The sequence below is a fragment of the Gobio gobio genome (genome assembly GCF_949357685.1).
Source record: "Gobio gobio genome assembly, chromosome: 8".
Taxonomy (NCBI): domain Eukaryota; kingdom Metazoa; phylum Chordata; class Actinopteri; order Cypriniformes; family Gobionidae; genus Gobio; species Gobio gobio.
Genome location: NC_137114.1, coordinates 3,731,644 through 3,758,445, shown reverse-complemented (window position 1 = coordinate 3,758,445; position 26,802 = coordinate 3,731,644). Strand labels below are relative to the sequence as shown.

The window sequence follows — 26,802 nt, the reverse complement described above, 5'->3', positions numbered from 1 at the left end:
TACCTGAAATACTGATTCATCTGACCACAGTACACGTTTCCACTGTGTGATGGTCCATCCCAGATGCCTCCGAGCCCAGAGAAGTCGACGGCGCTTCTGGACACTGTTAACATGGGGCTTCCTTTTGGCACAGACCAGTTTTAACTGGCATTTGTGGATGTAACTATGTATTGTGGTACTTGACAAAGGTTTGCCAAAGTAGTCCTGAGCCCATGTGGTGATATCGCTTATAGATGAATGACGATTCTTGATGCAGTGCCGCCTGAGGGATCGGAGATCACGGTTGTTCAGCTTAGGCTTGCGCCCTTGTCCTTTACGCTCTGAAATTCCTCCAGATTCCTTGAATCTTTTAATTATGTTATGCACTGTTGAATGTGAAATATCCAAATCTCTTCCTATCTTTCTTTGAGGAACATTGTTTTTAAACATTTCAATAATTTTCTCACGTATTTGTTGGCAAACTGGCGATCCTCGGCCCATCTTTGCTCCTAAAGGATTAGACCTTTCTTGGATGCTGCTTTTGTACCAAATCATAATTACAATCACCTGTTGACATCACCTGTTTCAAATCACATCATTATTTAACCATTTTACCTCATTACTAGCCCTAAATTGCTCCTGTGCCAACTTTTTTTTAAATGTGTTGCAGGTCTGAATGACAGGAAAGGATGCATATTTACAAATGACATGAAGTTGACCAGACAAAACATGAAATATTTTGTGTTCATATTGTCTGCAATGAAATACAAGTCATAGTAAATATAGAAATCACTTCTTTTTTTTTTTTTTTGCGTTTTCCATACTGTCCCAACTTTTTCTGATTTGGGGTTGTATATGTGTGTGATTGATTTATTGAGCGACAGCTGCTACTTTAGTTTACTCTACTCAAATGAGATCAGAGACTCAGAGATCAGAGATTAAATAAAGAAGAAGGCCATGAGCGCAGGTTTATAACGCTGCAGAAACACACAGGAGCAGAGCCTGCGGTGTGAAAATATCATTTCCTCACAGCTCAGAGGGAAAGGACACAAAGCTGTTATTCCCCCACACACTGGATTAAATGTCTGTCATGAGAGTGAATGAAGCAGGCCGAGCGAGGGAGGAAGCGCGAGGGAACGGGACGCAGCGCAGGTGAATAGAGCCACAGTGTTCTGGGGCCTGGGTCAGGTTTCTGGGTCAGTTCTGGTAACACCACTGCCCGGCACTTTGTTCAGGTTCAGTCTGGGTGAGTGCGACCGCGAAGCACTGGGCCAGAACCGTAGTACACACCCCCTGCTCCAGGACCTGTGTGTGTGTGTGTGTGTGTGTGTGAGACACACAGATCCGCTTCAGTCTGCAGTGTGTTGAGCTCAATCGGGAGGAAGCGGCCGAAGCCACGGGACACGAGACAAACCTGCCGTCCGGTAAATGCCTTTCATTCAGTCCAGCTCCGCTCGGCCTCAGGGCCGCTGTAGAGCCAAATACTAATGCTTCTCTGATCATGGGGGTTATAGATCACTGCATTTATGAACTCTCTTTGAGTTTGAGTTTCTGTCGTGTTTAACATGCATGTATTTTTATCATGTGTTTATAACCAGGACATTCTTTATATTGGGTGGATGATTATTGCTTTTATGATTTGATATGTGACCCTGGAGCTCAACACCAATGCATCAAAACATTGTGTGGCTCATAATTATCCATTTTTCTTTTATGCCAAAAATCATTAGGATATTAAGATCATGTTCCAGGAAGATATTTAGTAAATTTACAACTGTAAATATATCATACATGTATTATTATTAGTAAAATGCATTGCTAAGGACTTTATCTGGACAAAACGTCTCAATATGTTTTTTGCAGCCTCAGATTCCAGATCTTCAGTTATAGTTGCGTCTCAGACAAATATTGTCCTAACAAACCACTCATCAATGGAAGATTTCACATGATGAATAAGTCTCAATTTCAGAAAATTGACCTTTCTGACTGGTTTTGTGCTCCAGGGTCACATGTCAACATTTGAAGGCTCAAATATTGTCCTAATAACCCATCAGCTTTGATGATGGATACATCTTCAAAGAAATTGACCCGTATGACTGGTTTTGTGGGTCACATGTTTATTGATAGACTACATTAAATATATATATCTTTTTTTGTTTAACTAATTCATCACAGGACTAGAGAATATGTATCCATGTTTTGTTCAATCTTTCTTTTTGTGCTCTTTTGTTCGTTTCCTCATGCTTTTTTTTGTATCTAACCCTGTGAATCGAAAAGTCTTCCAGTCTGTCTTGGGAATTTGAAGAGAAAAAAGCGGAGCAGGTGAATAGTCCAAAAGCCTCTGTATTGCTGACAAGGTCACAGTGATCTCCATTAAAGGCTTAGCATCAGAGCCTCCACAGCGTTACTGAGCTCCGGCTCAGGTGACACTCCTTCAGAGCCACTTAGACAGGAGCAAACATGCTTTACACACATGACATGATGCCTTGATAACAGGAATGTCCGTCTCTTGGTTTGCAATTTTAAACCTCTGGATCTAAGGATCATTTGAACTCAAAAGCATCTCTCCCTGGCCGCTCTGCTGCTCTTGATTGTGGAGCGGTGCACCAGGGGCTCTGGGGTTGTATTCGATATGGGCTCCGTGTCCTATGGTTTACCCTGCCTCGCTCCCATAAGGCTTCTCAGGGATGGGGAGGGGGGCTGTGTTCAGCAGAGCCTCTCTTTGCATGGGTCGGGGTAAAGTGAGCACTGTGGTTGGGTTTGTGTTGAATGGTGGAGTGACACCAGCAGGTCAGGGTGGAGTATTACCCTCCTGAAGCAGCCCTTCCTCTCGTGTTTCAGATGGGTATCGGCCCCTTGCCCCGCTGGGCTGTGCATACCTCAGTCTATAGCCTGTGCTCCAGTCGGAAACATTAGAGATGCTAAAAGGCCTTTTTACAGCATCACAGAGGCGTACAGCAGCTCCAGAACTACACGGACGGGTTTTTGCTTTCTTTCTTTACAATAAACGACACCAGCCCTAGTGCGTCAATTCAAAAAAGTTACACATAGGTCCATAGAGGACAACAAATCCCATGTCAAAAACTACGTAGACTTAAGTTTAGCCTCATTGCTGAAGAAAAAAGCTTTAAAAAGACACATTATTTTATACAAAATATATATTTTATGAAACATGCTGAACTCTAAAACTGCTAGAAAATCAAAGGCATGAATCTAAACAAGCTGTGTTCCAACTTTGATGTTGATATCTCAAGAATTGAGCTTTCAGTGAGAGTGTGTTTGGGAAACTTTTCCCCATGGATGCCAGAGTTTTTTCACTCTCCAATATTACCAACACACACACACACACATACACACCATACTCTGACATCCATAGTAACACACACATCCACACACAGTTATAGCCGCATAATTGCATAATTGGAATAAAGCGAGTATTTGCTTTATTGACCAAACCTGAGAAAATGCCACCATAATGGTAAAAAATAGTACACATTTAAATGTTGAAGCCTTGCCAACAGAATGAAAGCCTGTTAACAAAGATTGCATCATTTTATAGTTAAATGGCTTTTTAATTAATGGGTTTTATTGGGTTTCAATGGGGACATATTTGTCCAAAACGTCCTGAGAGGAACTAGTTTGTGTTACTAGTGCAAATTATATTTATTAAAGGAAATGGTCGTGAAATAATACAATTCCAATACAAACACACACCTGTGCCAAAATGTATGCAGTTGGCATTAAACACAGACAAAATTATAAAAAAAACTAAACTGAAGGGCACAAGGGCTAGCAGTGATATTTTGATATAAAATAATTAAAAAAAAAACATCCAGAATTGTTTTTAAATGTCCATATACTTTGTGGGACCACTGTATCTAAAGAGGCTGTAGAATTCAGAAACCCTTGTTATCAGCTCCACCGGTGGCCGTTTAGTGAACACTTCCTGCTCGCGCTCACATAACACACAAGACTGAACATGATTCAAGGTTTTTCCGTTCTTTGGTTAGAAGTAAAAATAAGTTGTTGCAGCGAAATACTGTTAACGAGCATCCCGACGCCATCCGCGCTCCTGAGAGCAACGTTTAGATGAACATGTGAACAGTGTTGGGGGGAACGTAGTAAAGTAACACAACAAACAAAAATATCTGAGTTACTTTTTCAAAAAGTATGATGCCGTTATGATGGTTATTGTAGTTCTAGACTAAATGTGAGCATTTATTCATCTCACGTGCATGATAAAGATTCAGTCCTCCTCAAAATGAATAAAATCAGTCAAATACAAAATCCGAATCCTATGCAAACCTCCAATAATTAAATGTTAAATAAAACAAATATTTTTATGCATTTAATCTACCTTTATTGACCAATGTCCTGCTGCTGACCTTTGATGATTAATTTAAACCATGAGCAGATATTACTAGATTTTATTGGTAACTTGTTTTCTCCTGCGTCCTATTCTTCCGTTATCCAGAATGGCCCTCTACAGTTCTACCTCAGCCTGAGGCGTATTATTTCAACTGTGATAAGAAGAGGTCTTTACATTTGCACAAAAATAGAACTTTTTTGTTTTAAAAAACAAAACAAGCCCAGTCCAGGTGAGAAACAGTAACGTAAAAGTAATGTAACGCATTACTTTTCCTAAAAAAGTAACTAAGTAACTCAATTAGTTACTTACTTTTTAAGGGAGTAACGCAATATTGTAATGCATTACTTTTCTTAAAAAGTAACTAAGTAACTCAATTAGTTACTTTTTTAAGGGAGTAACACAATATTGTGATGCATTACTTTTCTTAAAAAGTAACTAAGTAACTCAATTAGTTACTTTTTAAGGGAGTAACGCAATATTGTAATGCATTACTTTTCTTAAAAAGTAACTAAGTAACTCAATTAGTTACTTTTTAAGGGAGTAACGCAATATTGTAATGCATTACTTTTCAAAGTAACTTACCCCAACACTGTCTGTGAATATGTGCTGCACGCTTTCCTCTCACTAACACAATAAACAGCGGTTGAGAAAGCTCCCGATCACAGGGATGTGGGAATGTTTGCTCCGGGTCTGAGATTCACCGCATTTGTCCTTTGTGTCAGTATGTCACAGATAGAACAAGACATCAGTTTGCGGTCGGAGATTTGTCGCTCATGTCATGTCACTGATTATAATGGGTTAAATTGTCTTTTGTTGCATCATACGCGTCCGGTGTAATGATAGTTTGATTATGAAGTATATTTGAGACTGTAGAGTGAGACTATAGTGTGAATGATTCCCTTTTCTTTGCATTGACATTACAGCACAGAACGGCTCTTTCAACGCCATCCTGAACATTGTATAAGCATTGATTTCATGTGTCATTGAGCTGAAGAGAGGCTCTCAGGGGGGTGTATAACGTCACATCCTTTTGATTTACCTGGCAAAAACGGCCCAAGTCCTTCACATTGTCTTTCATAGACAACCTAGGAATTTGGGGAAGTCTCGTTTTTTAAAGTTTCGTTACGACTGTTCACACATTGGCAACAAAAAGTGATTCACCCATGAAAATTCGTCCCATTTAACCATCGCACAACTCAGGGTCAGTTCACACACAACGTGTTTTTGTGCTCCACCGTGCTAATCGTATTTCTATGTAACAGTCCAGTAGACTGAGGCATCTTGCGTGAGAGCCTCATTTTTAAGACATAAGTCTTAAAAAGCCGTATCTGTGAATGACCCCTAACACACACACACAGAACTAAGCTTGTCATGGTCGCTGGGTGCCAGTAGCCTTCATTTTACCTCAGAAGCAGCTTGAATGGATAAGCCATTTCCCATCAGAAAACAGTTGATGCTGAAGTGAGCTCCTGAGATTATCGCTGCTCTTTTGGACAAAAGCTTTTTTGGATTGACACCAAACAGATTGGAATGAGACTCTGATTTCCTGACTGAGTCTGTTATATTCAGCTGGCAGGTTCTGGACTCGGTGAATGCTGCACAAATCTAGAGTCAAACATCACCTGTAATAGACACAAACTATTCTGTTACGAAGACCAGTTCTGATCCGAGCAGCAGGTTTGATGAGGTGTTTGGTATAAGTCTATGAAAGCTGTGTGCTTGGCTCCTGTCCATCCATTAGTGCCAGAGAAATTCTGCCTGGATCATGTGTCACGCTGCCCCCGAGTCCAGCCGTCCAGCTGAAAGACTAGTGTTTTTTTCGGTCCTTGTTTTCTATTGGTCAGAAGGCTTGATTCATGAGGGTCCAGTATTCTATGTCACAAAAGCACCACACACTAGACACATACAGAAACATGGCCACAGATAGATACTCTTATAGATCTCACACTTTTACTCTCTGCTCATGGCCAGCTGCTCAACACTGGGTTTAATGATATTAACCCTGAACTCCTTGAGGTGTGTTTGATTAGGGTTAGGGCTCTCCTGGAGCGGTATTGACAACCATAAACTGAGAGCGTACGTCTCCAACAATGCTAGAAAGGCTATTCCAGAGCCAGAGAGTAAAAGGATCTACCCCCCCTGTGTGGATTTTGATATTCTAGGTACTCTCAGCGGGCCTGAATTGTGAGCGCAACAAAGACGATGAATTATAGTGCAACACATTCACATGTATTAATTTAGCAGATGCTTTTAAATATGTTCACGTTGTGTATTTCATGAGACAAACTCACTGGTCTTAAGTAACTGTGTTTTTGTGTTGTGTGAAAGTGATTTCAGATAACACAGATTAATAAATTAATTGTTTCATATTAATAATTTCATTTAAACTAACTCTTAATAATAGCCAGCACCAATCCCACACTTCTGAGACCCTATCAGGGAATTATAAAAAAAACAAAAAACATATTGTCATCATAAAGTTAAGGAATAACTACAAAGGCTTTCAGTATGAAGGTGCACTGCCCGTTTTCTATAGGCTAATGGAATTAAAACATCAAGAAAACTAATTGCAAGTTATGAAAAACATATGTAAACGGAAACCCGTTAAAACACGTTCAAATTAAAATCAAATTTTCGTTGACAGCTAAATAAATGCTTTTTGATGACGTCATCTATCTGTCAGAAACACTATAACGCGGCCAAATGGGCTTTCTAAATGTGCGCTTTACTAACCAATTACAGCATGATGAATAAAAAAGGCATGGTTTCAACCCAAATGTGGGTCAAATATGGACAAACCCAAATAGTTTTAATAAAAATTTTAACCCAACACAGTGGACTAGAGTTATGGGTTTACGAACTGCTTATGAATGTATTGCTTTGTCAAGACTAAACAAGAAATTCAATGTTACATACTTTCTTCATTCTTGGGACTTTTATTATTTTCTAGAAGGATCGTTTTTTGTTTTGCAGCCATAGCCATGTCAAGACGCATGTTATTATCTGCCACACGGCATGATGTCAGAGTGCGAAACAGTTATGAATAAATAAAAATCAGTATTAAAAATATTTCCACAGGCCTCCGAACCTCCCTTGACATGAAAATGCACTATGCAAACTTAAATGGCTGTAATTCAAGAATGCTCTGGAATATAGACCTAAGTTTGGTCTAGTTTTAAAGAAGACACTCGGCAGATTATTATATTGAAAGCACATCAAAAAATTAAAGTGTAAAAAAGTTATGGAAGTTTAAATTTACTGTAAATAGAATGTACTGTACTAAATATATATACATTTGATATAAAATATATATTTTACTAAATAAGTTTTACTCTAAAATCAAAGCCATGTGTCTACACAAGTTGTGTTCCAAATTTGAAGTTGATATCACAGAAATTGAAGTTCCCATGAGATTTTGTTGAGGCGCTGTACCAAAAACATCCACCGGGTGTCACACATTACATTGATCATTTTAATGCATTTCCTGTTATAAATTAATACATTTCTGTCCAAATATCACTTCTATCACAAAACAGTCACCAAATATGGAACCTTGAGACTCAGACCTTTCCGGTGATATGTGTTTTGTCAAGATTAATTTTAATTATAAAGTAGTTTAAAAAAATGGTAATATGAAACTTGACACCGCCCACTAGGGGAGGAGCCATTGTAGAAGATCCATTTCCATGCTAACGCAGTGTCCATTTTCAAAACGGTTTCCATAGGATGAATGTTGAGTTCGTAAGCTTTCAAATACTTTATGATGATTACTAAAATATGTGATACCATAAAAAGGCAATAAAAAATAAAGAGCAGTAGACAACGCACATATATTTGCATGTCATTAAGAAATATTCACATTATGGTAAATTACCGTCATGTTTATTTTATGTAGTGATGAGCAAGGGCGACCCCTGGTGGTTCAGAGGCCCTACACAACATGCATAGTTTGCGTATAGGGAGGATCGGCTCTGATAATAACCTCTATTAATAAACTAATGAACTAAAGCATTAATAATAATAATAATGCTGTTTTCAGATGACTTGTTAAAGTGATCGTTCACCCAAAAATAAAAGGCTCAGGCTCATGTCGATCCAAACTTGTATCACTCTTCTGTGGAATTCAAAAGAAGAAATGTGAAAAACGTTAAAGCTTTTGTTCATGCAGTGAAAGTCAAAATTAGGATAAAGGTATAGCGTAAGGAATCTAAACCTCTCCAGTCTTCTGAAGCAATAACTCTATATGATGAACAAAGTGAAGTTTAATAACTTCTCTCAAAGCAAATCAAAATATTGACAAACTCACGGAGTCCAAATCAAATTGAGTGATCGGCCAGTAACATTAAACCTCATTGGTTCTTGCGCATCACTTGAGTCTTAGAGCCCTATTTTACTGATCTGAGCTCATGTTCTGAAGCTCACGGTGCAGGAGCTCTTAGGGCAGGTCCGAAACCCCTTTTGCTAGTTTAACGATGGGAAAAATGGTCATGGTCCAAAATGGTCGTTCCTCGTCTCTTAATGAGTCATGGGTGTGTTTTGGGCGTAACATGCAATAAACCAATCAGAGTCTCATCTCCCTTTCCCTTTAAAAGCCAGTTGTGCTCTCACCATGAATATAGACACGAGTCAGTTTAAATACATGTGTATTGCCATGATTGGTTAAATAAGTAGCCAATGTCATTCGTCATTACTGCAAACAGGTCGTTCTTATACATGAAATGACTATCCATTATGACATGTAGGCATTTTATCTTTATGTACGCAATAAGTCTTTTACATTGTATCCTTTCATTTTTAATATTTAAACGTGTGTGTGCTGCTGCACGTCCCTGTGTGTGTAGTAATCAGAGTGTGTGTGTTGTGCTCCTCCTATAGGCTCATATCACAAACACACCCTTTAAATAACACACAAATACTGTACTATTGACTTTAGAGCAGGTGTGTGTTGGTCAATGGTCAGTGGTTTTCAGTTCCTCCAATAGCAACGCTCCAACAATGCTCCTGATCACAGCTGGTGTTCAGACCAGACGCCCATGGGGGAACAAATGCGCCATTGCATTTGATAAACAACGAGGAGCTGGATGTGAACATGAGAACTGCCTCGAGCTGAAACTAGCAGAACACACTTGCGTCGTGCCTGCCGTCGGGTGTATGATAGGGCCGTGTTGCCATATCTGAATTGGGCTTGATCAATGATATGATTTGATTTAAAGTTATGTTGTGAAGAGCACTGAAGTTGCTTTCTCTCTTTCTTGTCAATATTGTTGTTTCATTAATATCCCTGAATTACTTGTTTAGCATGTAATCTAATGGTGATTGAAATTAACCAACCACATGTGCTTTCTTTCATCACTTTTATAAAGAATTTTTAACAAATTACAAGTTTATGTTTGGTCCAACATATGATTCTGTGATCATTCACTTTCCTCTTCTTTCTCCACAGACAGAAAATGGGGATGTTCTGCGTACACACTTTCTTCTTAATTGTCATCGCACTGACCTTTATGCCCTTGTGTGACACAATCAAGCCCACTCAGAGGCCAAAGTACCAGTACACCAAGAAACCCCCTAGAGAGGTGGTCCAAACTACTGTATATGCAGGCAAGCCTACAGTCACAGCACGGATAGTGGAATACACCAAAACAAGAGAGCGCTTCCCAGCACACATCACAGAGAGCACAACAGTTCCTGCCGACAGCTACATAGACTACCCTACAGACACCACTGTATCTCCCACTGCCGTGAAAGACAACTACACGCTAGACTATAACGAATGCTACTTCAACTTCTGTGAGTGCTGCCCTCCAGAGAAAGGCCCGCAAGGGTTCAAAGGAGACACAGGACTGCCAGGTCAGCCAAGTCAAGTCATCCCTGTGCACTTATTTCACCAAATAGTGTTTGGTTTATTATATATGTGGTGGTGGGGGTTTTGTAATTTTGTTTAATGGTGTGTTGTAGGCACACCTGGGGAAAAGGGAGCACCTGGACCCAAAGGTCTACCAGGTCCAATAGGGCCAAAGGGCCATTCAGGATCTAAAGGGGATAAAGGTAAGTACTTGATTATGCAGTCCTCATGCAGTCATCAGATATAATATTGCAGGTTTGAGATTTCCCATTGTAATCCAACAGGAGAGAAAGGTGATCAAGGAAACATAGGACTCACGGGATCTCTAGGCAACCAGGGAAAGGCAGGAATGAAAGGTGAACATAATCATCCATTAGGTTCCGCTGGAAATATAAATGCAAAATAAGAAATCAATATTTTTGCTCAACAGGTGAGATGGGTATTAAAGGGGAGAAGGGTGCAGCTGGCCTGCCAGGATTCAAAGGCTCCAAAGGGGAAAAAGGAGATCCAAATCTGAATGTGTCAAAGGGTGATCAGGGAGATCCAGGCAAAGATGGACCACCTGGACCCCAAGGCATGACTGGTGAAAAGGGTGAAAAAGGTGATAGAGGAGAGTGCGGTTTACTTGGTGACAGGGGTCAGAAAGGTGAGCCAGGTGACCCTGGACCACCAGGTGTGCGTGGAGACCCTGGTCCATCTGGGCAACACGGCATGCATGGAACTCCAGGGAGCGCCGGAGAACGCGGGGAGGCAGGAATTCCTGGAGCAAAGGGTGAGCCAGGAGCACGTGGACCACCAGGGACCAAAGGTATAAGAGGTCTAAGGGGAATAAAGGGTGACCGTGGCCCCCAAGGGAAACGTGGAGACCGAGGCCTACAGGGAATGAAGGGTGCTATGGGTCAAAGTGAATCGCGAGTACGTTCTGCTTTCAGCGTCGGCCTGTATCCCAGCAAGTCTTTTCCTCCTTCGGGATTTCCAGTTCGCTTCGACAAGATCTTCTACAATGGAGAAAACCATTATGACATTGTCACAAGCAAATTCAACTGCACCTACTCAGGAGTTTATGTGTTCTCCTACCAGATCACGGTGAGAAACAAGCCACTCCGCGCTTCTTTGGTGGTGAACGGAGTGCGTAAGGTACGCTCGAGGGACACTCTACAAGGCCAAGACATTGACCAGGCATCCAATCTAGTGATCCTGAAGCTGGATGTCGGAGACCAGGTGTGGGTAGAGACGCTGAGAGACTGGAATGGTGTCTACTCCAGCAGCGAGGACGACAGCACCTTCTCTGGGTTCTTGCTCTACCCAGACTAACGCCCTTGCCATGAATAAACCAGGGCTAGATCTTGAACTGAACTTTTCATGATATGGACATGGGAGGAATTAGATTTAGTGTTGTTATCATAGAGAGAAAGAAGTGTAATGTTTAAATGAGCATCAGCCAACACTATTGAATCGCATTGTGTTAACCACGGCAGATGGGCTAATCCACCAAATTGTCATAAGCCGCGTTTCCACCGAAATTACCCGGAACAATTTGTCCCAGGAGCTTTTTCCCCCCAGACCTGTTGCTCACTGCATTTCCATCGCGGTCTAAAGTACTCTGAAGATTAGGCAAATTAGTCCTGTGACTGCATGCGACTTCCCAGTTTCCGCTGGATTTCGTCCTTCATATAATCTTAATAAAGCCTGAACCTCGTCGTCGGTCCACTGGTCGTATTTAAACTCCATTGTTGATTTGAATAGCAAACCAATCAAATGCTGCGTGAGCTCAATCAGCATGTTCAGCGCCCAAGTCCCACCCCTGAAAGTTCCTGAACTTTGAAAAAGTACTACCTCGCGAGCAGGGACTTTCTGGGGGGGAACTTCATTTAGACCCTTTAGGCCCAAAGTCCCTCGTTCCTGAGGAAAGTTCCTGCGGTGGAAACGCGGCTATACGATGCACAGTTTGTGTGCTGTGCATCTCTTTACAGACTGTTTTGGACATTCGGTATATCTTAAAATGAACTAATAATTAGTCTTCTTATACAATTATTTTGTCTTGTGGTACAGTCTTTGTTACAGATCAGAGATCAGGCATTCTGACAACTAAAAGACAGAGTGATCTGGCACATCACATGCCATTTCAGCTTCTTTTTAATGAGTTACACATCAACAAGCCTCTAAGACAGGGCATATTGATTATTCCACTCAACATTTTCAAAAGAGGCGTCGTTCTTTAAACAGTTCATTACTCTTACGGTCACCAAAATTAACATAAACTGTTACATCAAATCATATGTAATATATTGTGTGAAACTTAAATCACAATGTAGGCTTTGGGTTGTTGGGTTTCTGAGCACTTAATAATAAAATCAAGCAAGGAATATCACTTTGGTTAAGACTTCACTTCTCTTTCAATTCAGAATGCATCCCTATCCGAAAGTTATTGTTCTCGAAGGCTTCCATGAATTACGGTTTTCTGAACACAAAAGCAGAAATGAAGTTTGATTCTTGTGACATGTTCTCATTTTAAGTCCTGTTCCAAAGCCTAATGAGATATTAATGCAAAGCAAGGCAACTCTCTAGAGTTTTGGCATGGCTCAGCATCCTGTTTCCTAACACGTTTCCCTTCCCATGGTGCAGTGTATGTGTTGGAGGACGAGCCAAGTGTTGATTTCCTTTCCCGTTTACATGTAGCTGGGTGTTACATACTTCCCAACAGTGACCTGCCTCACCAACTGGGGAGTGTTCCACTTAAAACATTTGACACATTGAGGCATTTTGTGTAATGAATTATGTAAAAACAAATGAGAAATCGAAGTAATATTTCCAAGCACTGAATCTCAGACCCATCCTGAAAGTGAGCCTCTGTTGCGACAAGACTGATTGTGTAGTATGAGTGTGTATTTTCTTACTGAAGGTGCGGCTGGTATCTGCAAGAGCACCCATCCTCCTGGAAGACAAAAGGCCAGCATAACAAAGGGATTCAGCTTTTAGCATGTTCAATAAACGCATAAGAAATATAGTCTGTGTAAAGAAAGGCCTCGCCCTCATGAACTGGGAAAACTGTGAGGTAATTCAAAGGTAAGAAGCTGTGTGTGCACCACTTGTGATCTCACACGATTTCATTAGAAACCTAAGTAAAGAAACGGTTCCCCCAAAACTGATTCTGTCTGTTTTAGGGATATTCTTGGAGCTAGACAGATTCTTTCATATACTTTCATAGTATGCCAAAATGTTTTGCTTTTTGTGTTTGAGGGAATAAATGAAGTCAATCAGATGTTTGGAACAACATGAGGGCAAGCAAAAGATTACCTTTTTATTTGGGGATGAACTATATCACTTCATTATAAGAATTTAAAGTAATAGAGCCTAAAAGATAACACCATATATTCAATCTCTAGGAACATCCTGGGTCATCAGGCACACTGATTAATGAGAGAGCTGAGAAATCCTACAAGATGGCTGAGCTCCATCGGTTTCTGGGTCATAGGATGGAGGACACATGAGCGAGGAAATATTGAGAAGCACCCCTGGTGGTTCTCAAATCCTCCTGTGAGAACACCTGAATGTCACGTTTGATAGAGGGACTCTTCAGATACTTGTAATGCCTTTGTAAGTTTAGACGCACAGAGAAAAGGGTGTCAAACAGCTTGTCACTGGGGCAGTACCTTTAAAGGGATAGTTCACCAAAAATGTAAATTCTGTCATTAATTCCTCTCCCTCATGTCAAACTCGTAAGACCTTCGTTCATCTTCTGACACAAATGAAGATATTTCTGATGAAATCCGAGAGGTTTCTGACCCTCCATAGACAGCTGTTTAATGAACACATTCAAGGTTCATAAAGTACGGAGCCCCGCACAAAAAAAAGCGCACAATTTACTATTTCGTTCCCTCGATTTGCAAAATCGTCCACACGATTTACTCATTTGTTCCCTCGATTTATAAATTGTACTAGTTTTTTCCTGCATGTCATGTGCGGGGCTCCGTAAGAAAGGCAGTAAAGACATGGTTAAAATAGTCCATTGGACTCCAGTGGTTCAGCCTTAATGTTATGAAGCCACGGGAATACTTTAGTAAAACTGTAAAACAAACAAAAATAACGACTTTATTCAATAATTTCGTCATGTCTGTGTCTGTCTTCTGCACTGTTGACGTAGTAAACAGTACAGCCCTTCAGTTACATCAGAGATACACTCTAAAAAAAATGCTGGGTTAAAAATAACCCAAGTTGGGTTGAAAATGGACTAACCCAGCAATTGGGTTGTTTTAACCCAGCAATTGGGTTGTTTTAAGCAAACATTTAACCCAATCGCTGGGTTAAAACAACCCAATTGCTGGGTTAGTCCATTTTAAACCCAAATTTTTAAGAGTGTACGGCAGAACGCCGGCTCACCATTGGCCGATGCTGATCATGTGAGCATGACACATGTGTGATACTGACACAGGAGCTGGCCAACAGTGTAGGACAGGGGTGTCCAATCCTGCTCCTGGAGGGCCACTGTCCGGCAAAGTTTAGCTCCAACCCCAATTAAACACACCTGAACCAGCTAATCAATGTCTTATTAGGCATACTAGAAACTTCCAGACAGGTGTTGAGGCAAGTAAGAGCTAAACTCTGCAGGACAGTGGCCCTCCAGGACCGAGTTTGGACACCCCTGGTGTAGGAGACTGACACAGGCTAGAAGAGATTGTTGAATAAAGTCATTATTTGTGTTTGTTTTTGCGCACTAAAGTATTCTCATGGCTTCATAACATTAAGGTTGAGCCACTGGAGTCACATGGACTATTTTAACCATGTCTTTCCTGCCTTTCTGGACCTTGAAAGTGTTCATTACATTGCTGTCTATGGAGGGGTCAGTTCTCAGATTTCATCAAGTCTTACGGGTTTGACATGAGGGAGAGGAATTAATGACAGAATTTACATTATTTGGGTGAACTATCCCTTTAAAAGGACATCTTTATACCTTTAGTATACCTATACCTCTACTCCAAAAAGGTCCATATTAAAGTATATAAATGAGTATTAGAGTACAAATACGTACCTTAAAGTACTACTATGAACCTTTTTGTAGTAAAAAAAAAAAGGTACAAAGATGTCCTTTTAAAGGGTTAGTTCACCCAAAAATGTAAATTACTACTGTTCCACGTGTATACGTGTCTGTAGACACATGGTTATTTTTTCTGTAGCTTCTTTTATAGACTTAATAGCATGTTAAATTTTTATGATTCTCAAATATTTGCTTCAAATTATAATGTCTTTAATGTCATCTCAGATCTAGTCTCTATGGACTCCATATGGAGCAAATGAATGAGAAATACTTCCCAGTGTAAAAGTGAAATAGAAATACAACATGTGTGCCTTGTCTTACCTTGCAACATTGTGCCTGCCTGTAAAGTCAAAGTATTGATATAGTGCTTTTTACAATACAGATAAAAGTAAAGATACAGAAAAAAAACTGGGAAATAATTAGCTCAACAAATAAAGTTACATGTATTAAAATGTACGCATGTTCAAGGTAACTATAAATGAAACTAAAATAATGTGGAGTAACAAACCTGTTATACAAAACAACATTTATTTATATTTCTACTTTCTACACAAACAAAATGTAAGAATAGTGTCCTAGAATGACTTTTACATCAGCCTACCTGCCAAACGTCAGACAATCAGAGGTGCCTCAAGGTTCAGTGTTCGGCCCGCTCTTATACTCCACTGGGAGCAATCATAACGGCACATGGCTTCTCCTAGCACTGATGTGCAGATATACACAGATCTAGATCTCATTTCGTCCTGATAACCCTATCTCTGCCTGCCTTTCAGACATTTATGCCTTTCCACGCATGGCCCGGTCCTGCACGTTTGCTCTTTAAAACATCAGGAAAGTCAGACCAATCCAATCCTGTCCAGAACGCAGCAGCACATCTGGTCTTCAAACAGCCTAAGAGAACCCGCGTCACACACCCAGGGTTTGAAATTAACCAAATGTGGGTAAAATCAGCTGTGGGTAACACGGTCCAATCACTAGTGAATTTACTTATGTTCACTCACTCTGCTGGGCAAGCCAAATCTTACTCAACCTGTGAATCATTGTGGTATATTAAAGGGTTAGTTCACCCAAAAATGAAAATTGTGTCATTAATGACTGAGCCTCATGTGGTTGGACACCTGTCAGACCTCCGTTCATCTTCAGACACAAATGAAGATATTTTAGTTTAAATCTGATGCTCTGAAAGGCCTCCATTGGCTCAATGCACGGTTCACTCTCAAGACCCTTAAAAGACACTAAAGACTAAAGTTACAAAGTCCATCTCACTACAGCGGCTCTACAATAACTTTATGAAGACGAGAATAGTTTTTGTGCGCAAATAAACCCTAAATAACGACTTCTGTAGTGATGACGATTTCAAAACACGGCATCATGAAGCTTCGAAGCGTTATGAATCAGTGAGTCGATTCAGCAGTTTGGAGCGTTATGAATCAGTGAGTCGATTCAGCGGTTTGGAGCGTTATGAATCAGTGAGTCGATTCAGCAGTTTGGAGTGTTATGAATCAGTGAGTCGATTCAGCAGTTTGGAGCGTTATGAATCAGTGAGTCGATTCAGCAGTTTGGAGCGTTATGAATCAGTGAGTCGATTCAGCGGTTTGGAGCGTTATGAATCAGTGAGTCGATTCAGCAGTTTGGAGCGTTATGAATCAGTGAGTCGATTCAGCGGTTTGGAGCGTTATGAATCAGTGAGTCGATTCAGCAGTTTGGAGCGTTATGAATCAGTGAGTCGATTCAGCAGTTTGGTGGTTTGACACGCGATCCGAATCATGATTCGACTCACTGATTCATAACGCTTCGAAGCTTCATGATGCCGTGTTTTGAAATCGTCATCACTATATAAGTTATTGTAGAACCACTGTAGTGAGATGGACTTTGTAGCGACGTCTTTAGTGTCTTTTAAGGGTCTTGAGAGTGTAAAGTTGAGCCAATGGAGGCCTTTCAGAGCATCAGATTTACACTAAAATATCTTCATTTGTGTCTGAAGATGAACGGAGGTCTGACGGGTGTCCAACCACATGAGGCTCAGTCATTAATGACAGAATTTACATTTTTGGGTGAACTAACCCTTTAAATACAGCATATCTGGCGTGCTACATTACGCAGCAAATAACGGCGAGCTTGTCATTTGCATTGAAGCAATAGCGAATATTAAAAAAACAATGTGGCGATGCTTGTCTGGGGTCACTAACACCAGTGAAAAAAGAAAAGACACGAAAGCAACGAAGGAAACCGAGAACAGAAAATGATCAGTTGAGACGGCTGGATGACAGGATTTTGTTGGAATAAGAAATGAATGTATGAAATCCAAATTTTATAATAATTAAATATGGCAAACTTGATATCCAAATCTTGGCTGCTGTCCTAACTCACTCATAAAGACGGTCTTTGCTGCCATCTAATGGTGTAATAATGTACCATTCACTGAAGTCGAAATCACAATCACAAACGGACCCTTTCTCAATACAAAACATGCCATGTTATTTACAGAAAATATGACTTATTGATCAATAGTATTTAAATAAGTAATATTAGCCATTACAAAAGTATAAAAGTAATGAAACTACGCCCTTATCCAAATCTATTTGCTCCGGAACAAGTAATAGATGAATAAGACCAAAGATTGTGTTACACCCTGAATGAATTACAGCTCATGTTTAGACCGCAGATTCCCACGATGAGCTGTTCTTCATCTGAGAAACCGTCTAAACACACTGTAAAACATGTGCTGTGTTTATATACGAGTCTAAAGAACTACATTCTCACCGTAACACTCGTTCCGTGACACAACAGCAGCAGTATTGATGAACTGATGGAGGTTTGCTCGTCCGCCATGACCCTCTCTGGGAGAAATGCTGCAAGCGGAGTGATCCAAACGGTGAAGTGGGAGAATATCACACGGCTCTCAGCCAATCAGATTCCAGATCACAGTGAGACACCTGCTTTACTGAGTGAGGATCGAGTGTTTCCAGTGATCAAACCACACACCAGTGCTTTCTGTTCCATCAGTAGCTCGGTTTATTTATCATCTTTAAATAGCATATTTCTGTCTCCATACCTGGATCATTTAGATAACTTACAATCTGTCCTTAACGGGACACTACACACCACAGCAGAAGTGAAGCTTTGCATGCATAAGCCATATATATCATCGAACAAAGGGTCAAAAAAGCGCTTTAAAATAACTCTGGAAATCATAAAACTCTGTTTTCTGCATTCTGTAACGGCATTTCTAGAAAGTTAAATATACAGAAAATAAATATGTGTTTAGAAGTACAGTGCTGAATCTGGTGCCTGTGGGGTTCATCTCAGCTCAGTAATGGCAATAATAATGGCCTGAAATAAACCACGCACACTAATAAGTTATGTATTGTCATACCGCCACCTGTCTAAACTCATCTATAGATCTATATCTGAGTGAACCGCGGATCATTCCCACAACAAATATAAATCAAACTTATTTTGGCATTGTAACATTATTTTCAAAGCAGTTATAAATGTACTCTCATTCTCATGTTTTTACACTTATATTTACACAAATCAAACGCAGCACAGCAAAACCCACCCTGATGTATAAATACTTCATAATGTCAAGTAGTACTTTCTTTCCACAATGACACAAAAGAATCGTAATGGTCATAAAACTATACTTAAAAAGAGCATCCTTTGGAGTGCGATGTGAACATGATCCGGAAGCATCGGGTCAGATGGAGCTAGCTGAACTTCTGCGGCTGTAGCGGAGGAGGCAGGCTGTCTCCGCCGATGTTGTCCGAGTCGATGGTGAAGGTGGCAGGGGTGAGTGTCCGTGCAGGAGCTGCTTCCAGAATGCCCAGCACAGAGAGTTCCTGGCCCTCCTTCCATTCGATGAGGTCTGCTTCCAGAGCTGGAGCCTCCTGTGGAGCCGCTGGAGGGCCGGCCGTGCTGCTCACCGGAGCTCTGGAGCCGTTCTGGGAGCTGTGGCCGGACGAAGCCCCGCCAGACATGTGGAGCTCGAAGTCCTCCTGGCTCAGGTTCAGCGACTGCGCGTCCAGCTTCTCGATGAAGGCCACCGCACAGCACTGAAACAGGACACACATGATCATGGGTGGAGCACAAACACAGCCTAGAGCTAGGGCTTTACTCCACACTCCTGTGAATCATGAATCTGACCAGGGGTGTCCAAAGTCCGGCCCGGGGATCAATTTCAAACGGCCCGCAGCGCGTCCATTAAAATATATTATATGTGGCCCGCCAGGGATAATTTACAAGCCGTGCAGTTTCACGATGTCAACGCAAGGGGGCAGTACTAGACTTTAGGCCAGGGAAACAGCGCCCAAATCCGAACGAAACAGCGCTAACTCGCGAGCTCTGACTCTGAACAAATGTGTTTACCTGCTGAGTGTCTCGATCACATGACCACTAAACAGCCAATGAGAAGCGTTCGAGTTCGGCGTAGAGGTCTCCGGTACGAGCTGCACATCTCTCTGAGATTTGATTTAGTTTAAATCCAGTTAAACAGCATTGACTTAATCAACAACACTAACGTGCAAATCAGCTGAGCTGATTCAGTTAAAATACTTTTCAAACAATTCACCAACAGGGGTTTACTGTGGTAACACTAACCGTGGTCATTTGTTAGAAATGTGGGTTAATATCTCATTTTATTTCATTTGTAATGTAGACATGTATTAAATGAGTAATAAAGGCCAAATTGCAGATTATTTTTGTCATAAAATGTCAGTTTTGTGCATTTGTATTTATATGTTTATAGACTAAATACCGTAAAGCCACTCTAGATATAGAAATATATATATATATATATATTAGGGCTGTCAAAAGATGAATCGCGATTAATCGCATCCAAAATAAAAGTTTGTGTTTACATAATATATGTGTGTGTACTCTGTTAATTATTATTTATATATATAAATACACACACATTCATGTATATATTTAAGAAATATTTGCATGTATATACTGTATATACATTTATATAATCTATAATATATATATATAAATATAAATGTTTCATATATATAAAAATATAATTTTTTTTCTTAAATATATACATGCTTGTGTGTGTATTTATATATATAAATAATAATTAACAGAGTACACACACATATATAATGTAAACACAAACTTTTACTTTGGATGCGATTAATCGCGATTCATCTTTTCACAGCCCTAACATGTATATATTTATATATATTTTACTTTTTGCCCTGTGTGCACTGCAAAAAATGCCGTCATTTAGTATTTGTGTCTTGTTTCTAGTCTAAATATATCTAAAAATTCTTAAATCAAGATGCATTTACGAGATCAGTTAAATGACATTATATTTTTTTTCTTGTTTTCTGGAAAATAAAATGAAATTGAAGTGAGTTTTTGGTTAAAAAAAGCAAATATATCTGCCAATGGGGTAAGAAAAAGAATGTTTCTGTTTGGAATCTTGTTTATTGTGTCCCAAACAGAAACAAGATTATTTTTCTAATCCATTGGCAGATAATTTAGTTTGTTTCAAGCAAAAATTCAATTCTTTTTTATTTTTTCCCCCAGGAATCAAGAAAAAATATGTAATTTTCCTTAGTAAAAGCATCTTGATTTAAGAATTTTTTGATATTTGGACTGGAAAAAAGACAAGTAAGAAAAGCAATTTTTGCAGTGTGGTTTTACCTAAATAGAGCACTTATTAAATTTAAATAAAAATAGAGTTCTAACTCAGTAATAATATTTAAATTTATATATATATAAATTTATATATATATATAAAATAGAAAAGGGACGGGCCCCCGGGTATGTCCACAACATCGAATCTGGCCCCTTTAAAAAAGGTTTGGACAGCCCTGATCTAAGCCAACCCCAGCCTGAGGTGGACGAACTCTTACCAGGTTGGTGAAGTAATAGCCGTCCTCTCCACTCATGAGGCGGCTGGGGTTGCAGAAGCGGGTGATGTACTGGATGTTGGAGTGCAGGCGGGGCGGATTGGCCTTCAGCACGATGTAGACGAGAGCGGGCAGGAAGTCGTCAGCTGAGGCGGCAGCTTTCTTACTGCCCTGGATGGCAGTCAGGATGTGTTTACTACACCTGGTGACGCACGCCAGCTTCTCCTTGGGAACCTTCTTAGAGTCCAGGTCGATCAGGTCTATTCAGGAAACAACATTCACCACTGGACATTAGACAGAGCTACAGATGCACCGGATTTGGTCATTTACTCCCGTTCTGCAGTTACTGATACTAGCACTGAGCTTGGATTGATATGCAGATCAAATGAACATTTATTAACAACAGTAATGTGCATAAACCTCATTTAAAAGGGAAACTGTAAACCTTCTGCTGTTATTAAATGTGCCGTTGATCTTCTCTAGTGTCACACTGATTATTAAAGCAGCTCTGCTCTTGCTTTCTGGGTAATTCAGTCACAATCTGAAGACAAGTGCTTGTTTTTCAGGAGACTTTGTGACTTCCTACTTTTGTCCAGATATTAAGGAGTGTAAACGGCTAATAAGTCAATAAGTGCTCCTCTGCTGCCATCTACTGGTTATAGTGGGCATTTCACGTCTTCTTTAAATAAACGTGCCACCTTTAAACTTGTAGTTTTACAAATCATCACATTACAGATAACATTAAACCTGATAATATTTAGAGATCTGAAGTGCTGGAGAAAGTGTGAAGCTCCTGAAAAGGGCTTGAGTTTCACTCATAAGGTTGAACCCAGAGATGAATAAAGTAAAAACATTTCTGCCACGATCCCATGGCTACAGTTAGCGGTACTGCAGTAAAGTCACTGGTGATTTGTGGAGTGCAAAGCCTTCTTGAACTTGTTCGCTCGGGGCTCAATGTCTCTCCTGGTCTCCACACCAGCGCTGTGTAGTAACGGCGTCGCGTGATCGAGATCGGCTAAACCTGTTCTGAGCTAGTAGAGCGGTTTCGTTCCGCTGTCTGTGTGACAGATATAATATATGGTCTTAAGACCAGTTTTTGAAGGTCTTGGTCTTGTCTCGGTCTCGAATGCATTTCTCCTCGCTCTTGTCTTGGTTTCAGACTCTGGATTTTATCTCAAGGCCAGTCAAGAACTGCTGGGATATCACTAAATCAGCGCTGCATTGTCTGATTTAACATCATTCATGTGATTTGAACTTCTGTGTAATGTGATTTCTTGTGTTGCTGTGCTGCCAGGTTCAAAATCAATGCAGCATCGCCTCAAAAATGCCCAAAATTAATATAAATGCCCACTAAAATTCTGAGATTTAGTTTTATATAATTAAACCATATCACAAGAGCAAGAGAGCTGTTTTCATGAATATAAGCGTAATTGCTAATGATATTGATTTATACAAACGTTCAGTAAATAAGAAGTTAATATTAAAATGACATTTTAAACTGTGCCTTTGCTAATTCAGCAATGTTTGGTTATTAAATGAATCAGCTGCTTTGAACAAACCGGTTGAATAAAGGATTCTGTCACTGTTCAATAATGTTAATGTTTTAATGTTAAATTAATCTGGACATTATTTATGCAGGTGTAATTGTACCAATTCAGATGCAGCTTCTGTGCCGTGAGTTTTACTGTCAGTGATTTGATTGGTAACAGCGCTATAGTGTGTTCATTCATTAAATACAAGTCATTTCTCAGACAGTCGATCTGGATCTCAGATGAATTTAAGGAGTGCTGGTCTGGTCTTGCTCTCGGTTTAGGTGGTCTTGACTACAACACTGCCAAACTGAATTGTGTGTGTAATGAAGCATGTGTGTGTGTGTCTGTACCTGTTATGGCTCTCTCCACGCTGTCTGATACTTTAGGGATCTGCTCATCCACTGGGACACACAGCATCTCAATGGACACCCAGTGCAAAGCCCTGAACACACACACACACACACACACACACTGTTACACTGCCACTACCCTTCACATTTCAACCTCTCGGATGCTTCCAGCTCACCTGACCCTCTTGCGGACGACCAGGTCCTTCTTCTCATCGTCTGTGTGCTCGGGGCAGAAGAGCTGCTCATACAGGCGGCCCATCACATATCGCTCCACCTCCTCCATCACCGTCTCCATCACATCTGGAGAGTCTGACACACACAGCCGTCACACACACATGAACACACAGCCGTCAGACAGAAGCATGTGGAGCAGGGGCGGGGAGGCATGTGGGAAAAACAATAGGCAAGTTTGAGATTTTGCACCTTTAAAGTTGGTCTGCAGGTATTCAGACATGTTTTGGTAGAAATCCTGCACAGAGTCTGAGAGATCGTCACAAACCACAACCTAGAAAACACACACACACACACACACACACGCACACACGCACACACGCACACACGCACACACGCACACACACACAGGTCAATGAAAACCTTAAACCAGCACAGCAGCTGAACGGGATCCGCATAGACGGGGGGGTTTAACCTTTTTGCGTGTGACCGTCTCGGCGAAGGCGTGGCTCTGCTTGAAGATGTCGTACCCGGGCCGCTGGAAGGGCTTGAGGAAGTCGATGAAGGCCTGTGTGACGAGCTCTGAGTCTGAGCTGGGCTGCCGGCTGAGGGACGAGCTCTGGGCCGATCCAGCCTCTGTCAGGGACACGGGAGTTAGTGTGATTCTGCAGTGTGTCATGCTAAAGCTTCCCTGATGTGTGTTAACTACACCGCGACCTTCAGGGGTCAGAGAGGGAGGGAAACTCTCCTATCAAACAACACCACTGGACCCGTCTGGAGGATCTGAAATTCTCCTTTTCCTGAACATTACACACTTTTCCAACCTAGACACGCATGTCCAAACCTCTATGTAGATTTAACATACACTCACCTAAAGGATTATTAGGAACAATTTCTCATTAATGCAATTATCTAATCAACCAATCACATGGCAGTGTCTTCAATGCATTTAGGGGTGTGGTCCTGGTCAAGACAATCTCCTGGGGCCTCATTTATAAACGTTGCGTACGCACAAAAGAAGGCGTACGCCGCTCTCTACGCAATAATTGGTATTTATAAAAAGCAAACTTGACGGGAAAATGTGCGGTCCTTCACGCAAGCTCTGACCCAGGCGTACGCACAAAAACGGGTGAAATGAGAAATGGCGACACCGTCGGCAGATGAAGAAACACGTGAAAGTGTGTGAAACTGTAGACCCTTGTGTAAAAGAAATGGCAACACTGCCTCTCATAAATAACATGAAGACTTCACAAAGCAAGTCTTACAATTAACAGCGCACACAAACACCCGTTCGATCGATCTGCAGTGTAAAACAAACAAAATCAAACGAAATTTACAACAGAAATGCAAATTAACACATATTTGCAAAAAGAAAAGTGAAATATGTTCTGCAATAATATTGGCATGTTATGCAATTCATCCTCATAAATAGGCTAATGTGGTAAACAGAACGAAATAAGTTGCAAAACTGATATTCTCGTCAATGTGTCCGTCTGGCGGAGCAGATATAGATTCAAATAGGAAGACAGATAGATAATTAGGGAGATATATAGATAAATAGATAGATTGATGTATTCCTTGTCCACTGGGGAAAGTTGTTTTCAGTAAACATTTCTTCATCAGCTACGGAATCATGGTATTCATGCAAATGCCTTTAGTTTGTTTTATTTTTGATAAAATAACGTATGTCTCAACCATTCAGAAAGCTGCAAGACTTTCCATTTGCACTGAACTATAGCCTATTTCCCATTTCCACGTAGATTAACCGACATCTGTAGCTTGTCAGATGCAATTAAATGGATGGAAATAAAATGCCCCATCACAATGCATAACAATGACGCACAATGGCTGATATTGTGCGCTCTTAAGGCCAATTTATACTTCTGCGTCGAGTGCACGCAGAGGGTACGGCGTACCCTACGCATAGACGCGTTGGATACGCCGTACCCTACGCCGTAGCCTGACGCGCACCTCTCCAAAAATGTAACAACGCGTCAATTCTACGCGGACCGCAAGCGCTGTGATTGGTCTGCCAGAACCCTTCCCTCAGGTCAATAAATAAATAAAAAATCTGCGATAGGAGTGTGTGTGTGTGTGTGTGTCCAGAAATTGGATGATAGTTCCTTACGTCTGCTATAACACACTATTTTGCAGTCCAGCGATTCTTTATGGTAGTAAATAAATACATAGATCCGCTGAATATAGTTTATTTATTTTCTCATTAAAACCAAAGATGTTAATCAGTAATTGTATATCAAGAACAGGGACACATTCGGGTATATTTCGTGAATGAAGTCTCCGCAACAACAATCGCTTGCTGAGCCACCGCTGCTGAAAACAGCGGCCACGAGCTCCGCATAGTTTCACAAATGCATTCCAGCGCCAGATCGCCTTATTTAACTTTACTAATCAACTAGAGATGCTTAATTTGTATTAGATACAACAACTCAAGCTGCAAGAAAAGCCGCTCTCTCACTGCTGCTGATATTCCGACATGAATGTACAGATTCTACACATCAAGCTGCTTCTTCTTCGGCTGTTCTCTTGATTACACCAACATGCCCGAGGACACTGCCTGCTAGTGTCTGCATGTGGAATTGCACATTGACGCAGACAACAGCGCAGAAGTATAAATGCTCACGACGGCGTCGGCTACGCGCATAGCCTACGGCGTACACTACGGCGTACACTCGACGCAGAAGTATAAATGGGCCTTTAGAAGATGTGGCAAATGGAAGGAGTCGGAGTGAACGCATCTTCAGACAGCAAGAAGACTTGCTGGCAAACGAGGACACACTCAGGCGATGGTGCGCTAGACGCTTTTTTGCCTCGACTTTGATGTCCGACCATTTTTTTTTTATTTCGGCCACGGTCCGAGGTTGTGAGGCTACAGCATTTACGGCGTCTGCAACCTTTTGCCACTCAAGTGCCTTTTTGGCACTGTGCCCTCCAAAACAACATTTTTCTCATCTTTTCCACCTCGCCAACGATAACTTCTACTTCACATTGAGTGAGGTTACGTTTTTTTATTTCAAATGTGGCAAATGTGTTTGCCATGATTTCGCAATCGATGAATATTAACTTGGGGGCGTTTCGCGGACTATTTATGGGCAACTATGGGCGTGACATGAAGCCGCAAAAGCTACGCTACATTTAGAATTGATTGTGATTTATTAAGGGAAAACTGCGTAGGATGTGCGTGCGCACGGTTTTATAAATCCGAATATTTCTGTGCGTACGCACGTCCTATGTTTCATCCGTACGCCACTTCTGACGCAAATCCTACGCAAAGTTTTATAAATGAGGCCCCGACAATCTCCTGAACTCCACACTGAATGTCGGAATGGGAAAGAAAGGGGATTTAAGCAATTTTGAGTGTGGCATGGTTGTTGGTGCCAGACGGGCCGGTCTGAGTATTTCACAATCTGCTCAGTTACTGGGATTTTCACGCGTTTCTGCCCATGTCCATCCCTTTATGAGCACCATGTCCCCATCCTCTGATGGCTACTTCCAGCAGGATAATGCACCGTCACAAAGCTCCAATCATTTCAAATTGGTTTCTTGAACATGACAATGAGTTCACTGGACTAAAATGGCCCCCACAGTCTCCAGATCTCAACCCAATAGAGCATCTTTGGGATGTGGTGGAACGGGAGCTTC

The 26,802-nt window shown here is 41.0% G+C and overlaps 2 protein-coding genes across 3 annotated transcripts in view; one reads left to right on the top strand and one right to left on the bottom strand.

The window, feature by feature from the left end:
* Positions 1 to 915: 915 nt before the first annotated feature.
* otol1b (otolin 1b) lies at positions 916 to 12,563 on the top strand. The gene is made up of 5 exons (XM_079824383.1): positions 916 to 1,403; positions 9,792 to 10,198; positions 10,307 to 10,396; positions 10,478 to 10,549; positions 10,624 to 12,563. Exons 2-5 carry the CDS (start codon positions 9,799 to 9,801, stop codon positions 11,505 to 11,507), a joined length of 1,446 nt encoding a protein of 481 aa, XP_079680509.1. The 5' UTR covers positions 916 to 1,403; positions 9,792 to 9,798; the 3' UTR covers positions 11,508 to 12,563.
* A 5,659-nt stretch (positions 12,564 to 18,222) lies between these two features.
* Positions 18,223 to 26,802, bottom strand: part of rabgef1l (RAB guanine nucleotide exchange factor (GEF) 1, like) — a 14,398-nt gene continuing 5,818 nt past the window's right edge. For both annotated transcript variants that reach the window (XM_079824385.1, XM_079824384.1), the window contains exons 4-9: positions 23,618 to 23,778; positions 23,395 to 23,476; positions 23,148 to 23,280; positions 22,972 to 23,063; positions 21,093 to 21,349; positions 18,223 to 19,283 (exon numbers count right to left, since the gene is read on the bottom strand). In XM_079824385.1, coding sequence (XP_079680511.1) covers positions 18,939 to 19,283; positions 21,093 to 21,349; positions 22,972 to 23,063; positions 23,148 to 23,280; positions 23,395 to 23,476; positions 23,618 to 23,778 — 1,070 coding nt within the window. In that variant the 3' untranslated portion in view covers positions 18,223 to 18,938. The remainder of the gene's footprint in view (positions 19,284 to 21,092; positions 21,350 to 22,971; positions 23,064 to 23,147; positions 23,281 to 23,394; positions 23,477 to 23,617; positions 23,779 to 26,802) is intronic.

Coding starts and splice junctions, on each gene's coding strand:
- otol1b (XM_079824383.1), top strand. CDS start 9,799: ATGGGGATGTTCTGCGTACACACTTTCTTCTTAATTGTCATCGCACTG. Junction 10,397..10,477: donor AGGATCTAAAGGGGATAAAG/GTAAGTACTTGA, acceptor GTAATCCAACAG/GAGAGAAAGGTGATCAAGGA. Junction 10,550..10,623: donor GGGAAAGGCAGGAATGAAAG/GTGAACATAATC, acceptor TTTGCTCAACAG/GTGAGATGGGTATTAAAGGG.